This window comes from Chaetura pelagica, unplaced genomic scaffold, assembly GCF_000747805.2.
Source record: "Chaetura pelagica isolate M959 unplaced genomic scaffold, ChaPel_1.0 scaffold64, whole genome shotgun sequence".
Lineage (NCBI taxonomy): Eukaryota > Metazoa > Chordata > Aves > Apodiformes > Apodidae > Chaetura > Chaetura pelagica.
The window spans coordinates 155,031-176,166 of NW_009952885.1; the positions used below are offsets into that span (position 1 = coordinate 155,031).

Sequence of the window (21,136 nt, forward strand, 5' to 3'; positions counted from 1 at the left end):
TTTTTTGTCTATCAGGGATCAAGAATGAAGAAGGAAAGCTGGAGCCATTTCAAGTAGCTGAAATTATTCCTATGAATGGGAGGGAGAGCCTCACCTAATACATTGCATTCCTCTTGACATCATTGTCTCTTCTAGATTCCTGGGAAACAAATGCCATAAGATTTGTTCTATCCAAAATGGTCTCCAGCTTTCTGGATTCTTTATTCAGTCTTCTATTTCAGTAGTTAAAACTGGGGGGAGAGATTCTTTGGTCTTAAGTATGAATAACAGACCCTAAAGGCAGGAGGAGTTCCTTGGCTGAGACCAGGGACCATTCACTTTGTTACTATCTAATTATCAGAATAAACACTTTCATTTTTTTTCACAGTTGTGTCTCCCCCTCCCTTCAGTTTTCCCCCTTTTTTCCCTTTCCAGTCTTATCCAGAGTAGCCATGTCTGCTAACAGCTAAACCAATAACATGCTGTAGAAGTACCCTGACCACTCTGAGGCTTATATTTGTGGCAGCGAAACTTTCCTTATGTTCTTCACCCTCTCAGTGTATCCTGTATAAGAATAAGCCACCAGTGCTTGTTGATTGTATGAAGATGCTGTTAGACTTTGCTCTGTGCATACCTCTCCATCTTCCTGCTGTCTGTATTAGCAGGATAAACCTAACACCAGATGCCTGTCAATAGATTGCTAATATAGGAGCACTGCATCTAGACAAATCCTTTGTAAGCTTGTTAGCAAAATGCCTAAAGGCCAGGGTTGGATGGGTTTATTTTACAAGTGGTTTAGTTTTATTTGCTTTCAGTTATTCAGCATGGCAGAACTTGAAATTTCCTGGGATTTCAAAGCTGGGATTGTAAATGTAATTCTTCAGGTGTTCAGCAAAGCCACATTCCCATTCCCTTAGCAGAGCTATTGGTCCTCTTTCTTAAGAAGGTGAAGTTACTTGTCCAGGGTCACACAAAGGACTGTGTAGTGGACTAGGGAGCTGAATACAGACTGCTTAGTCCCTCTCGAATGCCCTGTGAAAACCATGTGTCACAGCAGGATCTGCTTTATAATAATGACTGGTGTTATAAAGCAGTGTTCCAATCCAGTGGCAGTCCCTGCAGGCTGAGCTGGATGCAGGCTTTGTTATCCCTTTGATCTGTTCAGATGGGGTCTTCATTTGTGTGGAGGCAGTGCAGATTTCAGAGCTGTCAGGTGCTAGCTGTCAGCTGCTGGAAGTTTTGCAGGGAGAGTGGGTGTACAGTGAAGCTGTTTTGCTCCTCAGCACGTGGCATTGCTGTTAATCTGCTTCAACAGAAATCTGACAGCAGCTTCCTCAGCACTGGGAACCTGATACTCAGCTGCTTTCATCTTTTCCCCTCAAATGCTTATGTGAACCTCTGGAGTGTTGAGGTCTCATACTGTGGTCTGTGGTAGGAAAGCAGAGGTCATGTAGGTGACCTCAAGACACCTTCTCATTCTGTGGGTTTCTGTGCTCCCTGCTACACTTGTGCTTGACTGCTCATCTGTACAATGAGGGGATGGTACTTCTGTGGTGTCTCAGGCTATGTCATGAGGTAAGTAGTGTTAGGAAAAGTATTTTTCCCACAGAACCTCGGATGTTTGGACCCCACTGTAGAAAACAGTGTGTGCGCTTTGTTCTGATAGGAGGGTCTGAGAAAGAAGGTTTTCATAGCCAAATGAGGCAAACAATTCATTGCTTCCTGGCCTTGTTCAAACTTAGTGTTTCCCATGCCTTTTGTTGATCCCTGCCATCAGGAACACAATTTATCTTCTCTGGGCATGTAGAGAGTGCATGTGTGTGCAGCTCGTCCTCTAGACAGCACGGGGGCTTTACTTGACAGATGAGCTGGTGCTTCTGCTGTTAATACCTTTGTTATTGTGTGTCTCTGGATAATTATCTATGGATTTACACTCTGCTGCTTACTAATACCTCTGCAGCTTTTTCTGGCATTTGCAGGAGGTAGATGTGACGTGTCTTCCAAGTCCTTGGAAGAAGGACTATATTCCCCTTCTTACTCTCTTTGCCAGTCCTGTCCAGCTGACAGGCATCAGTTTCTTCTGGTCATTCAAGAGTTTAGAATTATGTCTTTTTCTTGCTAGGAGAGTGCTCTCTTCTAAAAGATTTTCTAAAAAATATGGTCTTTCTACACCTGTCCAAATTCACAGTAGTCATTCTCACCTGCTTTGTTCCTAAACTGCACTCAAAAGGATCATTAAAGCATCTCCTTTTAAATGTGCCCTCAAATAGTCTGTCCCTGCCTCTCTACCTGATCTTGTCTTCTCCTGAATTAGATCAGCAGGGTTGAGATTACATGTCCCCTGATTTTATTTTACAGCCAAGAAAATCCCCAAGTATAAACTTTGTTTTCCTTGTGTTGTAGTCTTAAAGCTAAAGTTGGGGAGTTTTGCTCAAGTCTTACAAAGAGGGAAAAATCCCAAAAGTGAGGTATTTCTGCCAAATAGCTCATGAGCAGTAACTTATTCTGGGTTATGTAAATTGTTGTGAGCCCTCTCTGATGTATGATGATGGGAATTTGATTTGGGTGAGCAAGTCTAAAATGCATAGCTGTACAGGGAACAGAGCTGAGATTGCATTTTTAATATTGTTGCCAATAAATTATGAATTATTAGGTTAGGAGAGATGGTTTCAGCTTTTGAAGTGATGAGGAGTTTGGTTCCCATTAATTTCTGTGCTCTCAGCCCCTCACACTTGTAGTTGACATGCCATTTTCACATATTTCATGGCATGTACTCATTTTTCTTAGGATGGTTCCTAATGCTAAAGAACTGAAATAGCTCCCCAGGGACTCTTCCCCGGTCTTCCATACTTGATGTATAGTTTGAATTGCTGCAGGAGGGGCGTAAATGAGCAACTTCATGGTGGCACTTCTGTCAGTTGGTTGGTCCTCTTGCCACATTTAAAGTGTGTTTCACCTTCCTCTTACATCGCTAATAATGGTCTAATAATAATAACGGTCTCTGTTGCAAGTGAGGGGTCTTTCTGCACAGCCTGGTGCCAAGGGAGTGGTGAGGAATGCAGATCTGGAGAAGGGGAATGCAGGTTTTACACCAAATCAAACCTTTTATCACTTTACTACCTCTTATTTTATCTTTTCTGTGAAATGAAAGCTCTTCAAAACACTACACTTGTAGGTTCAAGGCTGGCCTTAAGTAGAAGCTAAAAAACATATATGTATATGTGCAGATATTTATATATAATATAACTTGATATTTAAGCTTCCTGCATACAGGATATCAGCTTTATGTTTGCAGCCTTGGAGTGGTTTGCTGCAGTTATCTAGAAGTATGTCATGGTTTTGAAAAGACAGCAGTGATGAGGACCTTGGCTGCTGGCAGCAGCATCAGCTCATTGCAGGCACCAGTTCCACTCCATGCTTGAGACAGAGCTGCTCTTGAGCCCCACATGTGCCCAGTGTGAGCAAGTGCTGCTTTCTGCTTGACCTTCTGTCTTGGTGCTGCCCGTGGTGTGTGGTGACATACGCATGAGCAGCTGGGGGCCCAACCTCTTGGAGATGCATAGCTGTACAGCAGTGCTGTCTGCTCCCCACTGCATGGCCTGAGTGGGGCCCTGCAGCCCAGGCTGCCTGTGCCATGTGCAGCGTTGCTTTGGGATGGGGTGGTGGTTCTGGGGGTGTGTGTGTGCGACACATGAGCACTGCTTGTCTGGAGCATCACTCAGACTCTCACAGATCTGTTAGAGCTTGTGATGCCCCTGCTTGTGTCTGCAAGTGACAGCTCTGTCCTCTGAGGTCCTAGCTTGCCACCTGTACTTCCAAGCACCTCTGTGACTCGCTTTTCTAGTTTTAGCAACAATTCAGTGTTCTTTGCATGTAGTTGATCTGGAGTTCTTTATTTTTCAGGTAAGATAAAAGTAGGAAATTGATGGAACCAGGGTGGCTATACTTCCGGTTCTCCTCAGTACGGTTTGAGTGTCGGGGTTGCTAACAAACTGAGTGGCACATTTAGTTTGGGCTACAAGTGTTGCAGGTTTATTTAGAGTCAGAAATTACTTCACATGGAGTAAGGAGCAGAAAGTATTCCTTCTGTTCTCAAGAGGTTCAGAGCAACCTGATCTAGTGGGAGGTGCCCCTGCCCGTGCAGGCCGTTGGATCTAGATGATCTTTAAGGTGCCTTCTAGCCCAAAACATTCCATGGTTTGATTTTCCATTGCTGTTACTCTCATCCTGTAGAACTGAGTTTAGTCCATCAAAAGGAATTGTCTGTGGTCCTGGCATGAGGTGTCTTTCTGCATGCCTGGTGCTACTGAAGCACTCTTGCTGATAGTTACTGGGTCTGGCAGGAGACCCCCTCTTGCCCCTGAATAATCCACTAGCAGATCAGCCTTGTCCACACTGGCAAAACTGCTGTGCAGTCACTCAAGTTTTTAACATTTCCAGCAGTCGAGGGGCTGGTCCACAGTTACATTTGAAAGTCAAACATCCTTTATGACTAACATCAAAATGCATCATTTATTTCACAATTGTTGTGAAGTTTTTTGTGCCAAGAGTGTTGGGAGGCTTGTGTATGCAGTCTTACTGAAAGCAGCTCCTTGCTATTTTAGCTGTCAGGTTTAGCTGCAGGAGGAGAAACTGAACACTGAGGTTCAGGTCCTGACAGCTAGGATTGCTTTCCATACAACTTTTCAAAATTATTTTTATTTCTGCCTGTCCAGTGTCATCATGCATTGTGTTAAAGATGTTGGATCTTGAAGTAATTTTTTTTTAATAACTTCTTCCTATTGCATTCAGCACATTAAATATATAAAGAGACTGCTTGAGTCCTGATCTCTTGTGCTTGCTGTCCTCACTAATGATGCAATGTCTTAAAGGATTCAGTGTTTCACTGACTGATGTAGTGATGCTTTTGCAGCAGAACATCTGAGCCCTCTTTTCCTGGGTAGGCACCACAGTATGGCCCAAACAGCTCACAGTGTGTGTTGGTAACTGATAAAATGGTGTGTGAAAGCAGTATAATATACAAGCAAACTGCTGTCTAGCAAGGATGATGTTAGTTCTGTGGGTTTGTTTGGAGTGACAAGTTCAATATGTGTGTTCACAGGCCTGGCAAAGGCTGCTGCTGTCTTGCTATATGAGATGTGGGGTTTGGCTGTCTAGGTCAACCACTGTGCAGTATCTTACAGTGCCTGCAGCACACATGGACCTCAGAATGCATTTTGGGGGTTCCTGTATATTGTAATTACAGACTGGAATATCCGCATCTGAAGCTTCCAAGTTGTCATTATTTTAAGTATCATCACAGGCTGGTTTTAAATAAATAAAAGGAGAAGCTTAACTCAAATATTTGATGCCTGCTCATAGCCTCAGCTCTCAGGCATGACCTCTAGGACAAGAGGAGTACTTGCTGCAGGGAGAGCAGAGCAGTGTTTGGCAGCTCAAATCCCTCTGAAGCAGCTGTGATGGTGCAGCTGATCAGAGGGCTCTGTGGAGTACTGAGAAGTTGGAGTAAAGCTCAAAGTGCAGCATCTGCAGGAGTGCCCAAGGAGAGGTCCCTGCAGTGGCCTGCTACCCACTGTGTCCTTGGAGAGCTGCAGATGACAGCTGTAGAACTTTGCAGCATGTAGCCTGCATGCCCAGTGCTCAGAAGCTCCTTTGAAGCTGCTGAGATGTAGATAATGATGTGGTTTTAAGATGCTGTCTGAAATGGTATTTCTAGTTGACAGTACCCCAGAGATCAAGAAAAAAAATCAATGTGCAAGGGGGAAAATGCTTTAAAATGTTATTCTTTCCTGTTCAATACACGTCATATATGACATGAAATGTCCCTGAGCAGTAGTTAAGAAGTGGATGCTCACCAGCAAAACAGAATCTTCTTTCTCTGACGGGATTGTTTGTATATAGAGCTTGAGTGCCAACAAATAATACTTATGTGTGGATTGTTTCTCTGCAGCCAGGGTCTGTGCTAGGTAACTTAGAGAATGGAGCTTCTCTTGTCTTTTCTTGCCATGTTTTGAAGAGAGGTTTGGTGTGACTCTCAGAAGCTACTGGGTTAACATTTGAGGCACTTTTGAGGATCTAGTCATGACTCAAGACATGCTTCAGTGTGACTTGATGGCTTCAAACCATGCTGTCAAGATATGCTATAAATATCCCATCATCTTGCTGCTGAGAAGCATTTGGCAACAGAAGTCTGAAAATAATGATCTCTGTGCCATGGATCTTCATGTGCTTAGTCCATGTGCCCTGCCACCACCTCCTCCTGGGGTGGAGCAGGTTGAGACTGAGCAATGGTCAGACTGAGCAAAGAGCTAATGTTTCTTTTGAAATCATGATGGGAGATATTTCCCTTCAGGTGAGTAGAAGATGGTTGGTGAATTCTGTTTACCAGACATACTGGAAGCAGATGGAAGAACTGCTTGTTCATGCAGGGTTCTGGAAAACTGTTGGCAACATCTACACATCTGGCCTGTTTAGTGTGTCTTGAGGGAATCAAAGGAGTCTCTGATAGCTCTGCATTGCCACTGCCAGGACTCCATTTGCTGGGCAGGAATGGCTGAGGAGTGCTGGCACCATGTGTGGGTTGGGGAGAGGATTTAGAGTAATTCAAAGAGTCTGTACAGGATAGTCCCTATTTTCTTTAATCTCCTTCTCCAGCTGCAACATGGAGGTTTGTTTACTTGCAGGATGAGTGGTGTCTCAAGCTTAATCTGATCAGTGCAGCCTAGTGCTGGAATGGGTGAGCTCTACAGTAAGTTGTAGCTCAGCACTAACTGATGGTAGCACCAGTACCTAATATTCTAGTAGTGACTAAAAGACCCTTCTCACTTCTACTGAATGTGTTGAAGCAGAAGACAAATAATAAGCTCTTTAGCACCTAAAAGAGGTGAGAAAATTTAGAACCAACATCAGTTGTTACATCTCAACCAGCTTGGATTTTTTTAAGCTGCTAAGCACGGTGACCTGCTCAAGTTTGACCCTGAGTCATTGCTCATTTGTATAAATCCTCACAGCAGCTTCTGGCAGCGACAGCTTGTCCTTCCAACCAGGCATTACTCTGTGAGCCAGTCCTCTTGATTTTGGGGTGATTCGCTGAGCATTGTGACATGACACTTGATTGCTGTGTTTTACTCTTTCAGGTCTTATTCTCCTGAGATGTCTGCTTCCCTGCCTTCCTATTTTGGTGTATCTCTCTCTTTCCAGAGTGGACTCTGGCACATATGTCCCACCAGCTGGCAGTGGTTCCTCAAAAGTCATTGCCTCCATAGCCATTCGTGAAGGCCAGTGCACTGTGGTGTTTGTGACTTGAACTGCTCCACCACTAGGTTTCTCCTTTCTGGTGTGGAGAGGGGAACACGGTAGCAGAATAACTTGGATGAGGTATTGTTTCTTCTCAGACAGGAGGTTGGGCATGTTGGTAGTTTCCTGAGCTAGCTTTGTGTAGCTGCAGAGCATGTCCCGGTTTTAGTAGTTCTGCTGTGTCACCCAGTTGTACCTCTATTGTCATAGACAGCTGCTGCTCCTTGAATTGTGTCTTTCACCCAAATCTGAAATAACGAGACAAATTATTGGCTGTAGTCCAGGGAGAGATAACACTGGGTCAATGTTTGCAGCTCTGGCTACTGTGGTCCAGTGGACTTCTCACTGACCAAATATTCTTCTTTCCAGCAAAAGTGTTTTTTCTCAATTCCCAAAGACAGTTTCTGCTACTCTGCAGATGATCTGCACCTCCTTCAAATCAAGGTCTCTTTTCCCTGACATTAGTGCATCTCTGCACCCCAAACACCCATTTGGTTCCCCCCAACTCCTGATTGTTCCATGTGTGTTTGATTGTGCACTACCATGGCTAGTGAGAAGCAGGTATCTGTTCCTGGTGATGACAAGGCAGAGGGATTGTTGTGTCTGGTCAATACTCTGCAGACCCTGTGGTTCCCTTCAGCACTTAGACTGAGGGACTGCAAGATTAAATTATGGCTTTTTCCTAGGTGCCCATGATCTGAAAACACCTGAGTCTGGAAAGGGATATTTGTGTAGTTAGAGCTGCTCAAAAGCTAGTGCATCCATTTCCTGCTTAGAAATGGTAAGGGGTCTGAATCTCTTCTGCTCAAAGCCTGATTCCATCTCTCCTCCTTATTTCCCTTAAATCTGAACACAGATGTACATTTTCTTCCTTTATTCAGACAAACTGCATGTGACTTTAACATGACCTTAAGGAACAGATTATTACAGATTTAAACTGCTTGATTACGGAAGTTTGAAGTCTTGAAGCACAAGTCTTATCGTTGTAAAATATGTTAATATTAAATTGACTGTAATAGTTTGTCTACATCAGGTGATTAAGTTTATTTCCTTCATGTGTTCTGCACAGTATAATTTTCCCCAATAGCTGAGCTTTTACACACGTAAATGTCTCTCTCCAGTTCATCTTGACATCCTACAGTCAGCCCAGAGTTTTTCTGTTTCTGTGTCCTGCCTGAATGTAAAACAGCAGATCTCTGTGATGACATCATTAAGGAAGCCCTACCAGTATAAAAAAACCCAACACAACAAAACCAAAACACAGTAACAAACACATGATGGCCATGCAGCCACTTCAGAGGATCACTTATCAAATAGAAGACAAATGTTTTCCTGCCAACCAAAATAGCTCCATGTTTCTGCATGACTTCAAGAACAGCAGCATTTACCACAACGAGCTGTTTATTTACTTTGCTAAAAAGCTTGCACTGATAGGGAGAATCCAAACCAATTTGTCCATTAACTGTGTATTAGTGAGAAGCTTGAAGAATCACCTCTCTTGGGTGAATGGTGTGGGGAGAAAACTAAAACTGCTGCCCTGGGAGCTGGTTTGCAGCCTCTAGGCAGGAAAACTAACTTTCCCTCTCGGATATTAAGGTATGAAATGGGATTATGTAAGGAAAGCTGCCTCTTGTTAGAGCACATTAGAACTAGTCAGGACCGAGCAGATGCAGGGCTGGAAGAAACTGCCAGGAGCCTGGATGTGTGCAGGAGAGTTTGGGCTTTGAGGGGTTCTGTTTCATGCAGCAGTTCAGTGCTTGGATGCCCCTGTTGTTTTGGATTCCTAATGCCTCTGTTGTGTAATTGCTTCAAGGTCACTTGCTAGAAAAGGATATTGAAACCCGCTGAGGAGGAACAGGAGTAGCTGTTGTAAAAGATCCTGCCCTCTGGCCGTGTTCTCTGCTAGAGGGAGCAGCAGCGATATGGCTACTGAAGTCTACAGGAGATTGAACTGGAGAGAGGTGCAGGAACACCCTCACACTGTCAATAAGTTTAGCACCTTGTTATAGGAAAGGCTAGAGACTCAGAGAGGAGCTCTGTGGTCTGGAGGGAAAGGGATTAAGCAGGTGAATAGAGGGCTGTAGAAAAGGGTAATTTTCCCTTTTCTCTGTGCTTGTGGGGCTTTAGAATGACATTTTTTTGCCACTTGTGTAACTGATCTTTGGCATCTGGCTGACCTTCAGGGCAAGCTCTTCTCACATATGCATGTCTTTGTACTGCTTATTGTGTACTTGAGCAACAATTTAGAACATTTAAGTGGGGTTTCCTGGCATTGTCCTCAAAGACTCTCTTCTCACAAGGTATTTTCATCTGTCACAGTGTTGGTCTGGTAAACTCTTTGGCCAGAATGGGTAAAATCACTCGGCCGCATCCTCCCAGGGGACTGCTGGCTAAACCTTGTTACTGCAGGACAAACCCGCACTCAGAGCACTCCTTATCGATTTTGTTGTCAGCCCCATCACTGCTGATTAGTCGTTCCTTGCTGTGAGGAATCATTTGTCAGCTCCTGTAGCACTAAGGGGTCTTGAGCTGTGATGTAGAGGTCACTGCTGTGTCAGCACTTTGGAGCAGCCGTGGGCTTTTTGCTTTAAATGCACCCCAACATGGGTTCTATTTCCTATCTTGGAGGGTTGAAAGAGATCCCCAATCCCTCTGTCTTCACCTAGCTCTATGGTGAAATTTCATGTGTAATTTCAGTCTGAGGGAGTTAACTGCAAAGATTTAAGTGACATTTGAATGTGGGTCAAGTGATGTATGCAGTCCACTACAAAAAGCAAACAAACAAACCCAACCAAGAAAGCCCTGATATTGCACTGGTTTTTGCAATAATTCTTTTGCAGGAAATCTGGGGGGAAAAAAAAACTAGCTTGATTTAGGGAGGGACTCTGAGTGACCTGAACCACCAGCTCTCCTGAAATGCTGGGTTTGGGTACAAAGAAAGTGTATTAATCTAAACCACTAGGAAAATAACTAATGTAAACTGGGTTGTTGAGATAGTTTGCTTGGTAAATCAAGTGTCTGCAGTCCTCTGGCTTGCCTAGACAGCTCCTGCTGTTTTGCTACTGCTTGGGGATTTAATTCAGCCCACTCAGGTGTGAAGGCAGTTCTAGAGACCAGGCACTCTAGAAAAGGAGCCCAGCCCAGGGTTGGGTCTGACATGCTGGGGGCTTGCAGGAGGGACACAAAATGTTAGCTGGTTCTGCCTATCTATGTTAATCCCAGTGGGGTTTAGAAGAAGGGAGGGAGTGGCTTCATGGAGCCAGTTATTTTATATTTTTTTACATATATATAATATATAGATGATCCTGCTCAAGATTTGGGTCCTTAAGGTGACTGTCTTAAAGCAAGATGTGCTTAAGAGAAAGCAGTGGCACAACAGTGTTGTAATTCCTCCTGAAGAAGGAGGGCAGAGAAGGGAGTGACAACTTGTAGTTCCTACACACCAGTCAGTGCAGAATTACTGCAGCAAGGAGATGAATGGCAGACTAGTAGCCCAAGTATTAAAACAAGCTCATCTGAAGTACCCCGTGCCCTTCATTTGGCTGGGATAGTGTGCTCACTTTGCACTCTGCAGAACCATAGAGGAGGAGAAAATAACAGCTTGAAAAAAATTAAGATATTTCTCTGTCTTCATGATTTCCCTCAATTTCTCTGTTGGGGCAAAAAGGCACTGCTGTGTGTAGATGCTGATTTTGGTAAGAGGATGCTGGGTGCAAAAGGTGGATTGCTGCCCTGAGAGCTCAGTACCTTCAGTGGGGAAGGATCAGGCCTGTTAACAGCACAACTTTGTGACTGCAGCGTGGGGCTCCAGCTGTCCTTCATATGATCATAGGCATCTTGGGTGCTGTATTTTTAGAGCTGTTATGCAAAGAAGATTAGCATAGGACTTAATATTGATGTGTGAAAGGGATTCTTTCTCAAATATGGAAATGTCCCTCCTTTTTAGCTGATGGGTTTGGGCTGTTACTGCTGTTATATCACCAGGGCTGTGCATAGGCATGTGCCTCTCTACCCTGAACTTAACTTTGTTATCCAGATGTTGTTTAGCTGCCTGGAATAGTGACTGTACTCCACTAATAATTGTCCTTGTCTTGAGTTTCCTAGATTTAATGACAGTTTATTAGGAAGCCTTTCTCCAGCTGGGTCAAGTGCATACTTAGAGGAGGAAAAAACAGCTCTGTTGAGAGCCAGTGGCTTTATCTTCAAATTGGAGCCAGAGGTACCTGGATTTAGTGGTGGTATATGGGGCTTCAGATTGGCCATTGTGGTCTTTCAGTGGTGAGGACACACAGCTCAGTATCCTGGTGGAGCTGTTGAGGTGAGGCCTTTGGAGGGTATCTGTGCTTTGATTGTTCCCTATCTTCATGGAAGAACAGCTCTTGTTCCTCTGCAAACTCCCTCAAATGTGGAGGATGAGAAACTGAGATCACCATGCTTAGGACTTTCTTCCCAGTCCAGCTCCTTAAGTTTGTGGGAAACCAGGAATATTTGGGGTAAGAAAACCTTGGCCAGCTCTCATCCTGACCCAGAGAAATGGATGGTGTTGGCTCAGCCTTTGGGTCCCACACTTAGTCCTTGCTCATGGAATGTGGAACCCTGGGACATGTGGTGTTACCTGCTGCCCAGAGCTTTGAGCCCAGGTTGTGTTTAGGAGGACTTGTGGTTCCTTGCCAAGCTTATGGACAATCCTGCACCATTCTCTATGATCTTCTTGGCACTCAAGGTGTTGTCTAGCCTCTGCACTAGCTGCTGTTCACCAAAGGTATGGGATTAACTGGGACAGCCTTCTTTTAGGGTAGGGCTTTCAGTTACACTTGCGGATTGTGATAAGGGCATGGGTAAGGAGTGGCATGGGACAGAACAGTTGATAAATAGTTGCTAAATGTTCTGGTGTTCCAGTGGCCTACAAAGCTGTTCACAACTTTCACTGCCTGAGACTCTAGTGACTAAGGTGGCCTAGAGAGACTCTTGTATGTGCTAGAATAGAGAATATTAGCCAGGGAGAAGAGAGAAAAGGCTTTCACCTCAAGATAGCACAAGATGTCATAGTTTGGAGTCTGAAAGCCTGGGAGAGGGCAGGTGGAGGGTTAAGTAGGAGGTACTAACTTTGCTTGAGAAGGTGAATGTGCTGGCACCTGCAGACACCAGAGAGCAGGTAGTGAGGGATACATCTCCTGTGCTCTGTGCCTGTGGAGGAAAGTGCAGTACACCGAGAGTGGGTGGCTGTAAGCATCCTGCAGCAGTACCTGACAGCCATCTGGGAACTTCTGTCATAACAAATCAAGCTTCTTGGAGCAGTGAGTTTGCTTTGGTTGTACAGAGCTGTGTGGATTGGAAAGGGTCACTTCTCAAGGGGAGTTTCATATTTAGATAAAAGGGTTTTGTTTTTCTTGTGGTTAGGAGAAAAAAGCACAGGTGGAGGCCTCATATGTGGGGTAAGATCTCCAAGAAACATGGCAAAACAAGGAGGACATTATTCAGTGCCTTGGAGAGGACAATTTAAAGACCTGTGCACTGTGTTTATGGCCAGAAGCTCCAGGTCTGGTACTCTGCTCTCACTTTCCTCCTGATAATAGAGAAACATGATAATCTGAAATAACTTGTATTCCGTTTGGAGGTCTAAGAGCAGGAGATATGGAATGTGTCCTTAAGTGCCTGAGCTATTTTAAGAGTGGTATTATTTACAGCACCAGGGTACACAACTACATACAGGGGCAACCAGCCTCTGAACTGCTGTGGTGACAGAGAACACAGCCACCCATGGCATTGTGTGTGTGCTGACAACCGAGCTGATCTCCAGCATTATCACATTAATATTTTCTGTTGTGGTGGATAAAAATATAAATACTTGTGAGAATGATGCACTGTATAAAATGGCTGTGTCTTACAAAAAGCTGGAAAATGGCAGCAGTTCCTAGGAGGGCAGGCCCAGCTGTGGAATGAGAGCAAAAAAAATGTTGTGACCAAAATGGTGTAGCTCTGAGTGTGATGGAGGAGAGCAGGGGTTCTCCTCCTGTCACAGCTTTGGCTGAATCCTGAGCTTCAGAAATCCAAGGAAAACATTCCATCCTGCAAAAGTCTTGCAATATAATGAGAGATGGAGAAGTTAGGAACAGAGAAGCAACAATAGGTCACATTTATGTGAGTTGTTTGCTGCAGGTGCTATGGGAAACTGGGCATTTACTAGAGCTGGTAGAGAAGCTCTGGATAAAAGGCTTTTCAGAGGCATGTGGGTTAATTAAAACAAGGAAGATTTCAGAAGCAGGACAGAATTGGTGTAGAAATGGATAAATGAAGTTGAAAGGAGTAGTGAATAATTGATGTCCCTAAGACTATCAAGGGTAAGGCCAACTAGAACTGTTGAACAAGTCACATTTTTAAGGCACAAATGTATTAAATATTCTTAAACAGTTTCTTCACACTGGCAATTTGCCTGACTTGAGTTTTAGTATCTCTGGGTCAAGCCAGCAGAAATCAACATAGCTGTTCTGGCTCCTGCTAGCTGAAGATTTGGTTCCTGATGTTCAAGTTATTAGGAGTCCCTTCCCAATGCCCTTTAACAACAAGCTTTTGTTTCTACTTATTGTATGGAAGGAAAGTTATATTAAGACATGCTTAGCTTGATGACTGATCAGGATGGGTTTCAGCTCTGTTGGGAGCTGTTTTGCTTTAACTCCAAGCCCCGTCTCGGCTCCCCTTCCTCAGAGATGAAGGGCACCTCTTCTGTTTGACTCTTACTGGAAGGGAAAGAATTAATTCAGGAGTTAAAGTTGGTCTAGACAGAAGCTGATTTTTTTGTTGTTGTTTTCCAGGCATATGAAAAGCGCTTTCCTACATGTCCAGAGATCCCAGTCTTCCTGGGGAGTGAGATCCTGCACGAGTCCAGGAGTGATGATGGGGCCATACACATCATTGAGCGGAGCTGCAAGCTGAACGTGGATGCTCCTAGGCTGCTGAAGAAGGCAAGTGTCCTGCATTGTGCTGGCTGGCTAAGATTAATAAAGTCTCCTAAAGTTACTCTTTTTTTCCTCTTTCTGGTTCTTCACCCTCCTCAGATTGCAGGGGTCGAGTATGTTTTTTTCATCCAGAAGAACACAGTGAACTGGAAAGAGCGAACCCTCCGCATCGAAGCCCACAATGAGACTTTTGCCAACCGAGTTGTGGTCCTGGAGACCTGCAGCTACTCAGTAAGTGCCTTGTTTCTGTTTGCCTGGGGAGGGAGTGCTGAAAGTCATGTGCTAACACACAGGCTGCAGTTGCCTGAGTGGGTTTGAACACTGGACTGTTGTGTGCTACAGTTGGATGCTCTTGGACTGCCAGGCCATTGGGTGCTGGGGTGCAGGCTTTTGTTGGCGCTTTCTCAGGGTCTGAGAAACTTTTGTAGGTTGATTGTGATTTTCTGATCCAAGTGCTAGTCACTAAACTGAGGGTAGAAAACACAAATGGTGCTGCAGAACTGATGGTTTTCTCCAAATTTATTTTGCGTTGAAAGTTAAGTTGTTAAAAGCATCTGGAGCTTGGGCATGTGTGTGGATCTAGAACAGGTTGCCCAGGGAAGCTGTGGGTGCCCCATTCTGGAAGTGTTGAAGGGCAGGTTGGATGGGGCTTAGAACAACCTGGGCTGGTGGAAGGTGTCCCTGCCCATGGCAGGGGGGTTGGAACTGAATGATCTTTAAGGTCTCTTCCAACCTAAACTGTTCTATGACTGTATTTAGAAATAAATCCTTAATAGTTACTATTTTAAGGACCAGAGGGAAGTCTGGCAATTAATTTTGCCCACAAGTAGGTGCAAGCTTTAGCCTCTTGTCATGATCTTCATGTTCTGAATATTTGGAGAAAAGTCTTGAGCTGTATTTGTGGCCTGGGATGTCTGACTTTGTGGCTGTACCTTCAGCACCAGTCTGCCATTTCTGTGTAATAGTGCTATTAGGGCTTAGTCACCATTAAATAGCTTCATCTGTTTCTGGAGGCGATCAGATACTGCTTTTTGTTCCCTAAACAAAAGTTCAGATCCTGTTACTTACCTGCCCTTCTGGCAACAGAACAACAGCTCAGCTGCTGGGGACTAAACAAACTGTAAGCAGCTTCTGTTTCAAGCAAGACAAAAAGTTGAAAAGCTATTAACATTTAGGATGGTGAGGGGCTTTCCTGATCTGGAGATCACTTGGTTGCTGTATGGGGCTTCCTAAAAACTACAGTAAATCAAACTTCCATCAATGTGAAGGGTGCTGACAGATCTGAAACACTGCCAGGTCAATTCTGGAATCACTTGAACATTATTGCACTTGCTGATTTTGGCTGTCTTGCCCCCAGCTCGTGTCCTTCGGAAGGAAATGTCAGCAGCTGAGCTTTGAGGAGAGCACTCTTCCTGGAACAGGGTGGGAACTAGCTGTCTGCATCCTCACCATGGTTCCCTGCTCTATTTTTACCAGTTCCTTTTTCCCTGCCAGAGTGCACCGGAAACAGGTTTATTCTCATCTTTCCTTTTCTGCAGTGTTCTCTGAAGCAACTTGGAGAAATATGATCCTGCTCTTGCAGTTACTTAATATCTTCCTCTGGGGAATTTGTGTCCTTCATAGAGCTCCCCTTGATGAGTGGGGGCTGGAGTTTCTTTCATATCAGTTTGTGAGCAATAGCACCTACAGAGAAAAGGCAGAGCCCTCTCAGAAAAGGGTTTAAGTTTAAAAAAGGAAAAATTATGTAGATCTTTGTATAGAGTAACTGAAGGGAAATGGCTAGAAAGGAAAGGTGGGTATTGAACTGACAGTGGGAAACATCCCTGCTTTGCCATGTCCCCTGTGTTTTGGGGGGAAGACTAGTAGTCAGGGGATGAGTTTTCTATCCAAAACTAGAAAAAAAACCCAACTGTTTTGTTCTTCCTTCACTGCAGACATAGGGGTGTTTAATTACAGGTTCTGAGATGCCATCCCTGCCCTTCTCTAAGGTTGGGACATGATTGTTTCTAGTGGGAAGTCTCACTACTATTTTAGTGCAACTTCTGCTACTAATATTATCATCCAGTTGTTCTGGGGCAGAGATGGCTTTTAATCTTGCTTCCTTTGTGTGTGTGAAGAATGCTGGGTTAACCACAAACACCCCTGTGTCAGGTCCATTATGTGCTTCTGTTTCTCTGGGAGAATGAACCTGACTGTTAAACATGGGTCTGTCAGTGCCTCATAGGAAGCCTCTTCTGCCCCCTCACTCTGTAGCTCTGGAGATTAAATAGCCAGTTTGGTACTAGGGGCAAAGGCTCTGCTGTAATAATGGAATCATGGAATGGTTTGGGTTGGAAGGGACCTTCGAGATCATCCAGTTTCAAATCCCCTGCGTGGGCAGGGACACCTCCCTCCAGACAAGGTTGCTCCAAGCCCCATCCAGCCTGCCCTTCAACACTGCCAGGGATGGGGCAGCTACAGCTTCCCTGGGCAACCTGTTCCAGTGTCTCACCACCCTCAAACTAAAGAAGTAATGTGAACTATCTGCTACCACCCAACCTTGTGTGTCTCTGGCCTTAGGTTCACCCTGAGAACGAGGAGTGGACTTGCTTTGAACAGTCTGCATCTCTTGACATCAAGTCATTTTTTGGCTTTGAAAGCACAGTGGAAAAAATTGCCATGAAGCAGTACACCTCCAACATCAAGCGGGTGAGTTTGGGCCATAAATAATGAAGCCAACGCCTGTTCTTTGTGTGCCTCTCCTTTTTTCTTTTCTGTAAAATAGACCCACTGTAATTCTGTACCCTCACACGTGTCTCTGAAATCCCTCAGAGCAAACAAAGAGAAAGCCAGTGTGCAGTGAGCAAAACCAATCTTCTGGCTAGAATGTGTCAGTGGATGCTGTGGGTGCCAGGCTCCTCAGACACTAGGGACACTGTTCTCATGCAGGAAGAGAAAGTTCTGGGTAAAAATCAGCAGCCTGTCTCCTCCAGTAGCTTGGGCAGAGGTACTTCCTTTTGGGGGCCTTTTCTTGTGGCCTGCAGAGGAACAGAGCAGCTTATCAATGTTTTTTGGAGCAGGAGAGCAGGAGAAAAGTGTTACAAAGGTACTTGCATCCCTAGCACTGGAATTTGCATGGCCAGTGTTATAATGTACCATTTGGTGCTTTCATACTGCCATTTTTCCAGCAAGGTCAGAAGATGGAAGGAGACAACTATTTCCCTGCTGTTTCTCTCTAGCAGTTCTGGTTCTGGGGAAGTGGGTTTGTTTATTCCTAATGAGATTTTTCCCCTTCAGGGCAAGGAGGTGATTGAACACTATCTGAAGGAGCTGATCTCCCAAGGGATCACGTTCATCCCCCGCTGGACCCCTCCCCCAGCCTGTGGGCAGAAGGAAGAGCAGGTCCCGGCTGTTGGAGGTGCTGCTGCTGCCCTCCCGCTGGAGTCTGGGGCTGCTGGAAGTACCAAAGAGCAAAGTGGCAGCTCCTGCCCTGAGGCAGAAGCTGTCAGCCCTGATGGTATGCACTGTCCAGGCAGCAGCAGCTGCTGCTGATCTCCATGCCTTGACTAGCACTGATTAACAAATTCAGTTTAATTTTTTTGGCATGAGGTTTTTCCTCTGGATTATGGGTGGGGAGGAGGGCAAGTTAGTTTCTTTCTTCAAGAGAAACACAAACACAAACAATGGAACTTCCTACCCTCCTTAAACTGAAAAGCCAAGAAAAACTATGCAGGCAGCATATTTTTGTTGGAGTATAGAAAAACAAATTGGTTTTGATCTGATCTTTAAGGTATTTTATACTTCAAATTGGAAAACTTAGGTATCTTGAGTATCCTGCAACTGAATTACAGTTAAATACTTGGGCTGTTTAAAAGTGGATATTCTTGGGGATTGGTTTCGATGGTTTTTGCTTCTATATCAAGCCAAAACAAACTTGGGGAGTGTTGCCTAATGCATTTCTCACAGAAATTGCCAGAATCAGACTTAAGTGTGGTGATCTGATCTTCTAGACTAAATAAAATTCTTTGACAGAAATAGGAGGCGCCTTTTAATTTAGAGATGTGGTATCAGGCATAGAAGTTGTTGTTCCTCTGAAGGAAAGACAGCACTTATTTAGCTGAGTATAACAGGAAAAGCTTGGAACTTGAAGCTATCAATGATTCTGGTTTCACCAGGCCTTCTGTTATAGCTTCACTGTATTGGAATCATCTGGAAAAAGGGTTGAAATGCTCAGAGGAGCTGACTAACAAATGCTCATGTACTTTGAGGTTAAAGTTCACCTAAGAGAGGCAGATTTTATCTAGCAGAAGGGAGAGTAGCTTTTAATTTTCTGCTTATATTCATGTTTAGGAAGTGACTAGCTTTTCTGGGACTGTTCCCCAGCTGCTGAGCTCTGTGGGTTTGGTGGGGACATAGCATTTATCAAATACAATTTCTGTGTTATCAGTCAGCACCAGTGTATCCTGTGGGTGTCCAGGCCTTATTCTGTAGTCAATAGTATCTGCTGGGGAAAAAAACCAGAAGCCTAATGAAGAGCTAGCTAAGAGGTTCTCCTACAGCCCTCCTCCTTGTGTGCTTCCAGCCCATCTACTGGCCTGTGCTGCTCCCCCTTGGGTACCACGTTCTCCTTGCTGGCATCTGCACATCCAAGCCCCAGATGGCACATCTGCCTCTAGCTCTGGATGCTGGCACTCTGAGACCCCTTGTCCTTTGTCTCTGGTCTGGAGGGACCTTGAGCTGCTGGCATGCACAGGACTTCACAAGCCAAAAAAATCTCCCTACCTGTCAGAAATGGTGGTGGTGTTCTCCCTTTCCCTCTGGTGTCCATAAGCAGAATAACATTTCTGGTTTGCACTGTCTGCTTTTTAGTCTCTTGTCACTGGAATTGTGCTCGAGATCTTTAGCACGCCAGGGGATTTAAGTACCCAGGTGTTGGAAGTGATTAATGAGATGAGTGCCAGAGCTCCTGTTTGCTTTGGTTTTGTGTTTGGCTTGTTTGGTTTTGTTTGTTTTTTTTCAAAGCTCCTGCTGGAGCAGTTCAGGGTTGTAGAAATACTAGTGTTTGAAAAAGCAGAGTGATCCAGCTCAATACCTTATGTGCTGCTTGTGTCCTCACTCCCTTCCCTCAGGCAGCAAAAATGAGGACTTCTGTGCTCCTCCAGTGTAAATCATAAGTAACCTGATGTGTAGAAATAACTGTACATCCCCTTTCTGGCTATGCCAAGTCTCCTCTGAATTGTTCTGTTCGTTTTTCTCCCTCCAGCTGACAAATTGGATGCTGATTACATTGAGCGGTATCTGGGCCATCTGACTCCCATGCAGGAGAGCTGCTTGATCCGCCTTCGCCAGTGGCTTCAGGAGACACACAAAGGCAAGGTGGGTGAGGCAGAGAGCACCCTTGGCTTGAGTGCCTTCAATTCCCCCAGTCAGACTGGGTCATGGACAATTTGTGTGTTGAATAGCTGAGTTTCAACTCAGCTATTTTGGCAGGGCTGGGTAAAAGGCCAGGCATGGGTGGTGTGCGCAACCTTGCAGCAGGACCCAGCAGTATCACAGGCTGCACCTGCACTGCCCGGTTCCATCCTGCCAGGACTGAAAAAGCCACTCTGTGGTCCCTGAGCATAACAAGTTTGCTGTGGACTTAGAGTAGGCACTGACCAGGGTCTGATGTCCCAGATTGCCCTGTCTGGACAAGCTGTGTTCCCCAAGCCCTGCAGGGTGGAGTGGGAAAAGTGGTCAGCTGCACTGGTGGGGTGTCCCCATCTCTGGACAGGTGCTGCTCAGCAGAGGCAGTTGGTGGCACTGAGCTTTTGGTGGCTGTGTGTCAGCTGGGTGTTCTGTGCCTCACATCAGACGGGTTGTGTAAGACTGTACAGGGCAGGCCTGAATTATTTTGAGAATTAATTCTGTTCTTGTTTCAGTCTCCTCTGTCAAAATGTACTAGTTCAAAAGCACGTGGGATTCACGAAGTACAGTCTTACCTTATGGTGTGAGGTACAGTGTGTAAGCCTCCAAAACAGAGGAGCTGAGGGCACTAGATTGAGGCAAGTACAGCTGGAGTTGGCCAGCTAGTGAAGGTGGAAACATTTTTTTTCCCTGAAAAGCAAGGTGGGCATAGTGGGCTTGATGGATCTCAGCTTTGCTGTGGTGTTCAGCAGCTGCTTGGGCGGCTCCTGGTTAAAGGAGGATCAGGCCAAGAGGGTAAGTGGTGTGTGACTGAGAAAATAAAACCCAAGGAGGCTTGAATGCCTCAAGAGGAATCTCACTCCATATTTCCTGATGGAGAGAGCTTAGGGTGGGTAGGAAGGAATGACCAAGGACAGCAACAGAGTAATTGGGTGGACTGGGCAGATAGAGTGCTTGGGAAGAGGGGATAATGGGAGAAAGATGGTTGGAGCAAGTGATCACCCTTGAAAACAGTACAGCTCAGTAAAGTTTCAACAGCAGTGGCTTCCTGGCTTGAAGCTAACTGCCCAGTCAGTCACACAGAATGGGTTAGGATGTACTTCATAGTCATGGGCTTGGGAGGATTTTAAATTAACTGGCACTTCCAAAAGAGGTTGCAGTTTGCAAGGAGCTTTGCCAGCACTTTCTTCATGCCCTGCCATATCTTTCTCAGAGCTGACAGAGTATGTCCTGAGAGAGGGGTTCAAACATTATTTTTAAACCCCCTTTTTTTCTTGGAAAAACTAGTTTATATCACCCATGAAGGAATACAATGTAACAAAGATTTAGTGCTCTAGTTCTGTTGATACTGAACTGGTGAAGTCCCCTTCTGTGAGTGTGCATGTGGATTTTGTTGGTACCCATGAATGTGGGTGGAGAAACAGTTACGAGAAAACCACAGGCTGAGCAGCAGGACAGTATGAGTTGAGGTGGTGTGTGAAAGTCTCAGAGCAGCTGATAATAAGCTCCAGAGGCTGACA

The 21,136-nt window shown here is 45.0% G+C and overlaps 1 protein-coding gene across 1 annotated transcript in view; it reads left to right on the plus strand.

Moving 5' to 3' along the window:
* SEC14L5 (SEC14-like 5 (S. cerevisiae)) overlaps positions 1–21,136 on the plus strand; it is a 32,494-nt gene that overhangs the window by 948 nt on the left and 10,410 nt on the right. The window contains exons 2-6 of the mRNA XM_009995443.1: positions 14,088–14,237; positions 14,331–14,462; positions 16,791–16,919; positions 17,508–17,727; positions 19,474–19,586. Of these exons, the coding sequence (XP_009993745.1) occupies positions 14,088–14,237; positions 14,331–14,462; positions 16,791–16,919; positions 17,508–17,727; positions 19,474–19,586 (744 nt within the window). The remainder of the gene's footprint in view (positions 1–14,087; positions 14,238–14,330; positions 14,463–16,790; positions 16,920–17,507; positions 17,728–19,473; positions 19,587–21,136) is intronic.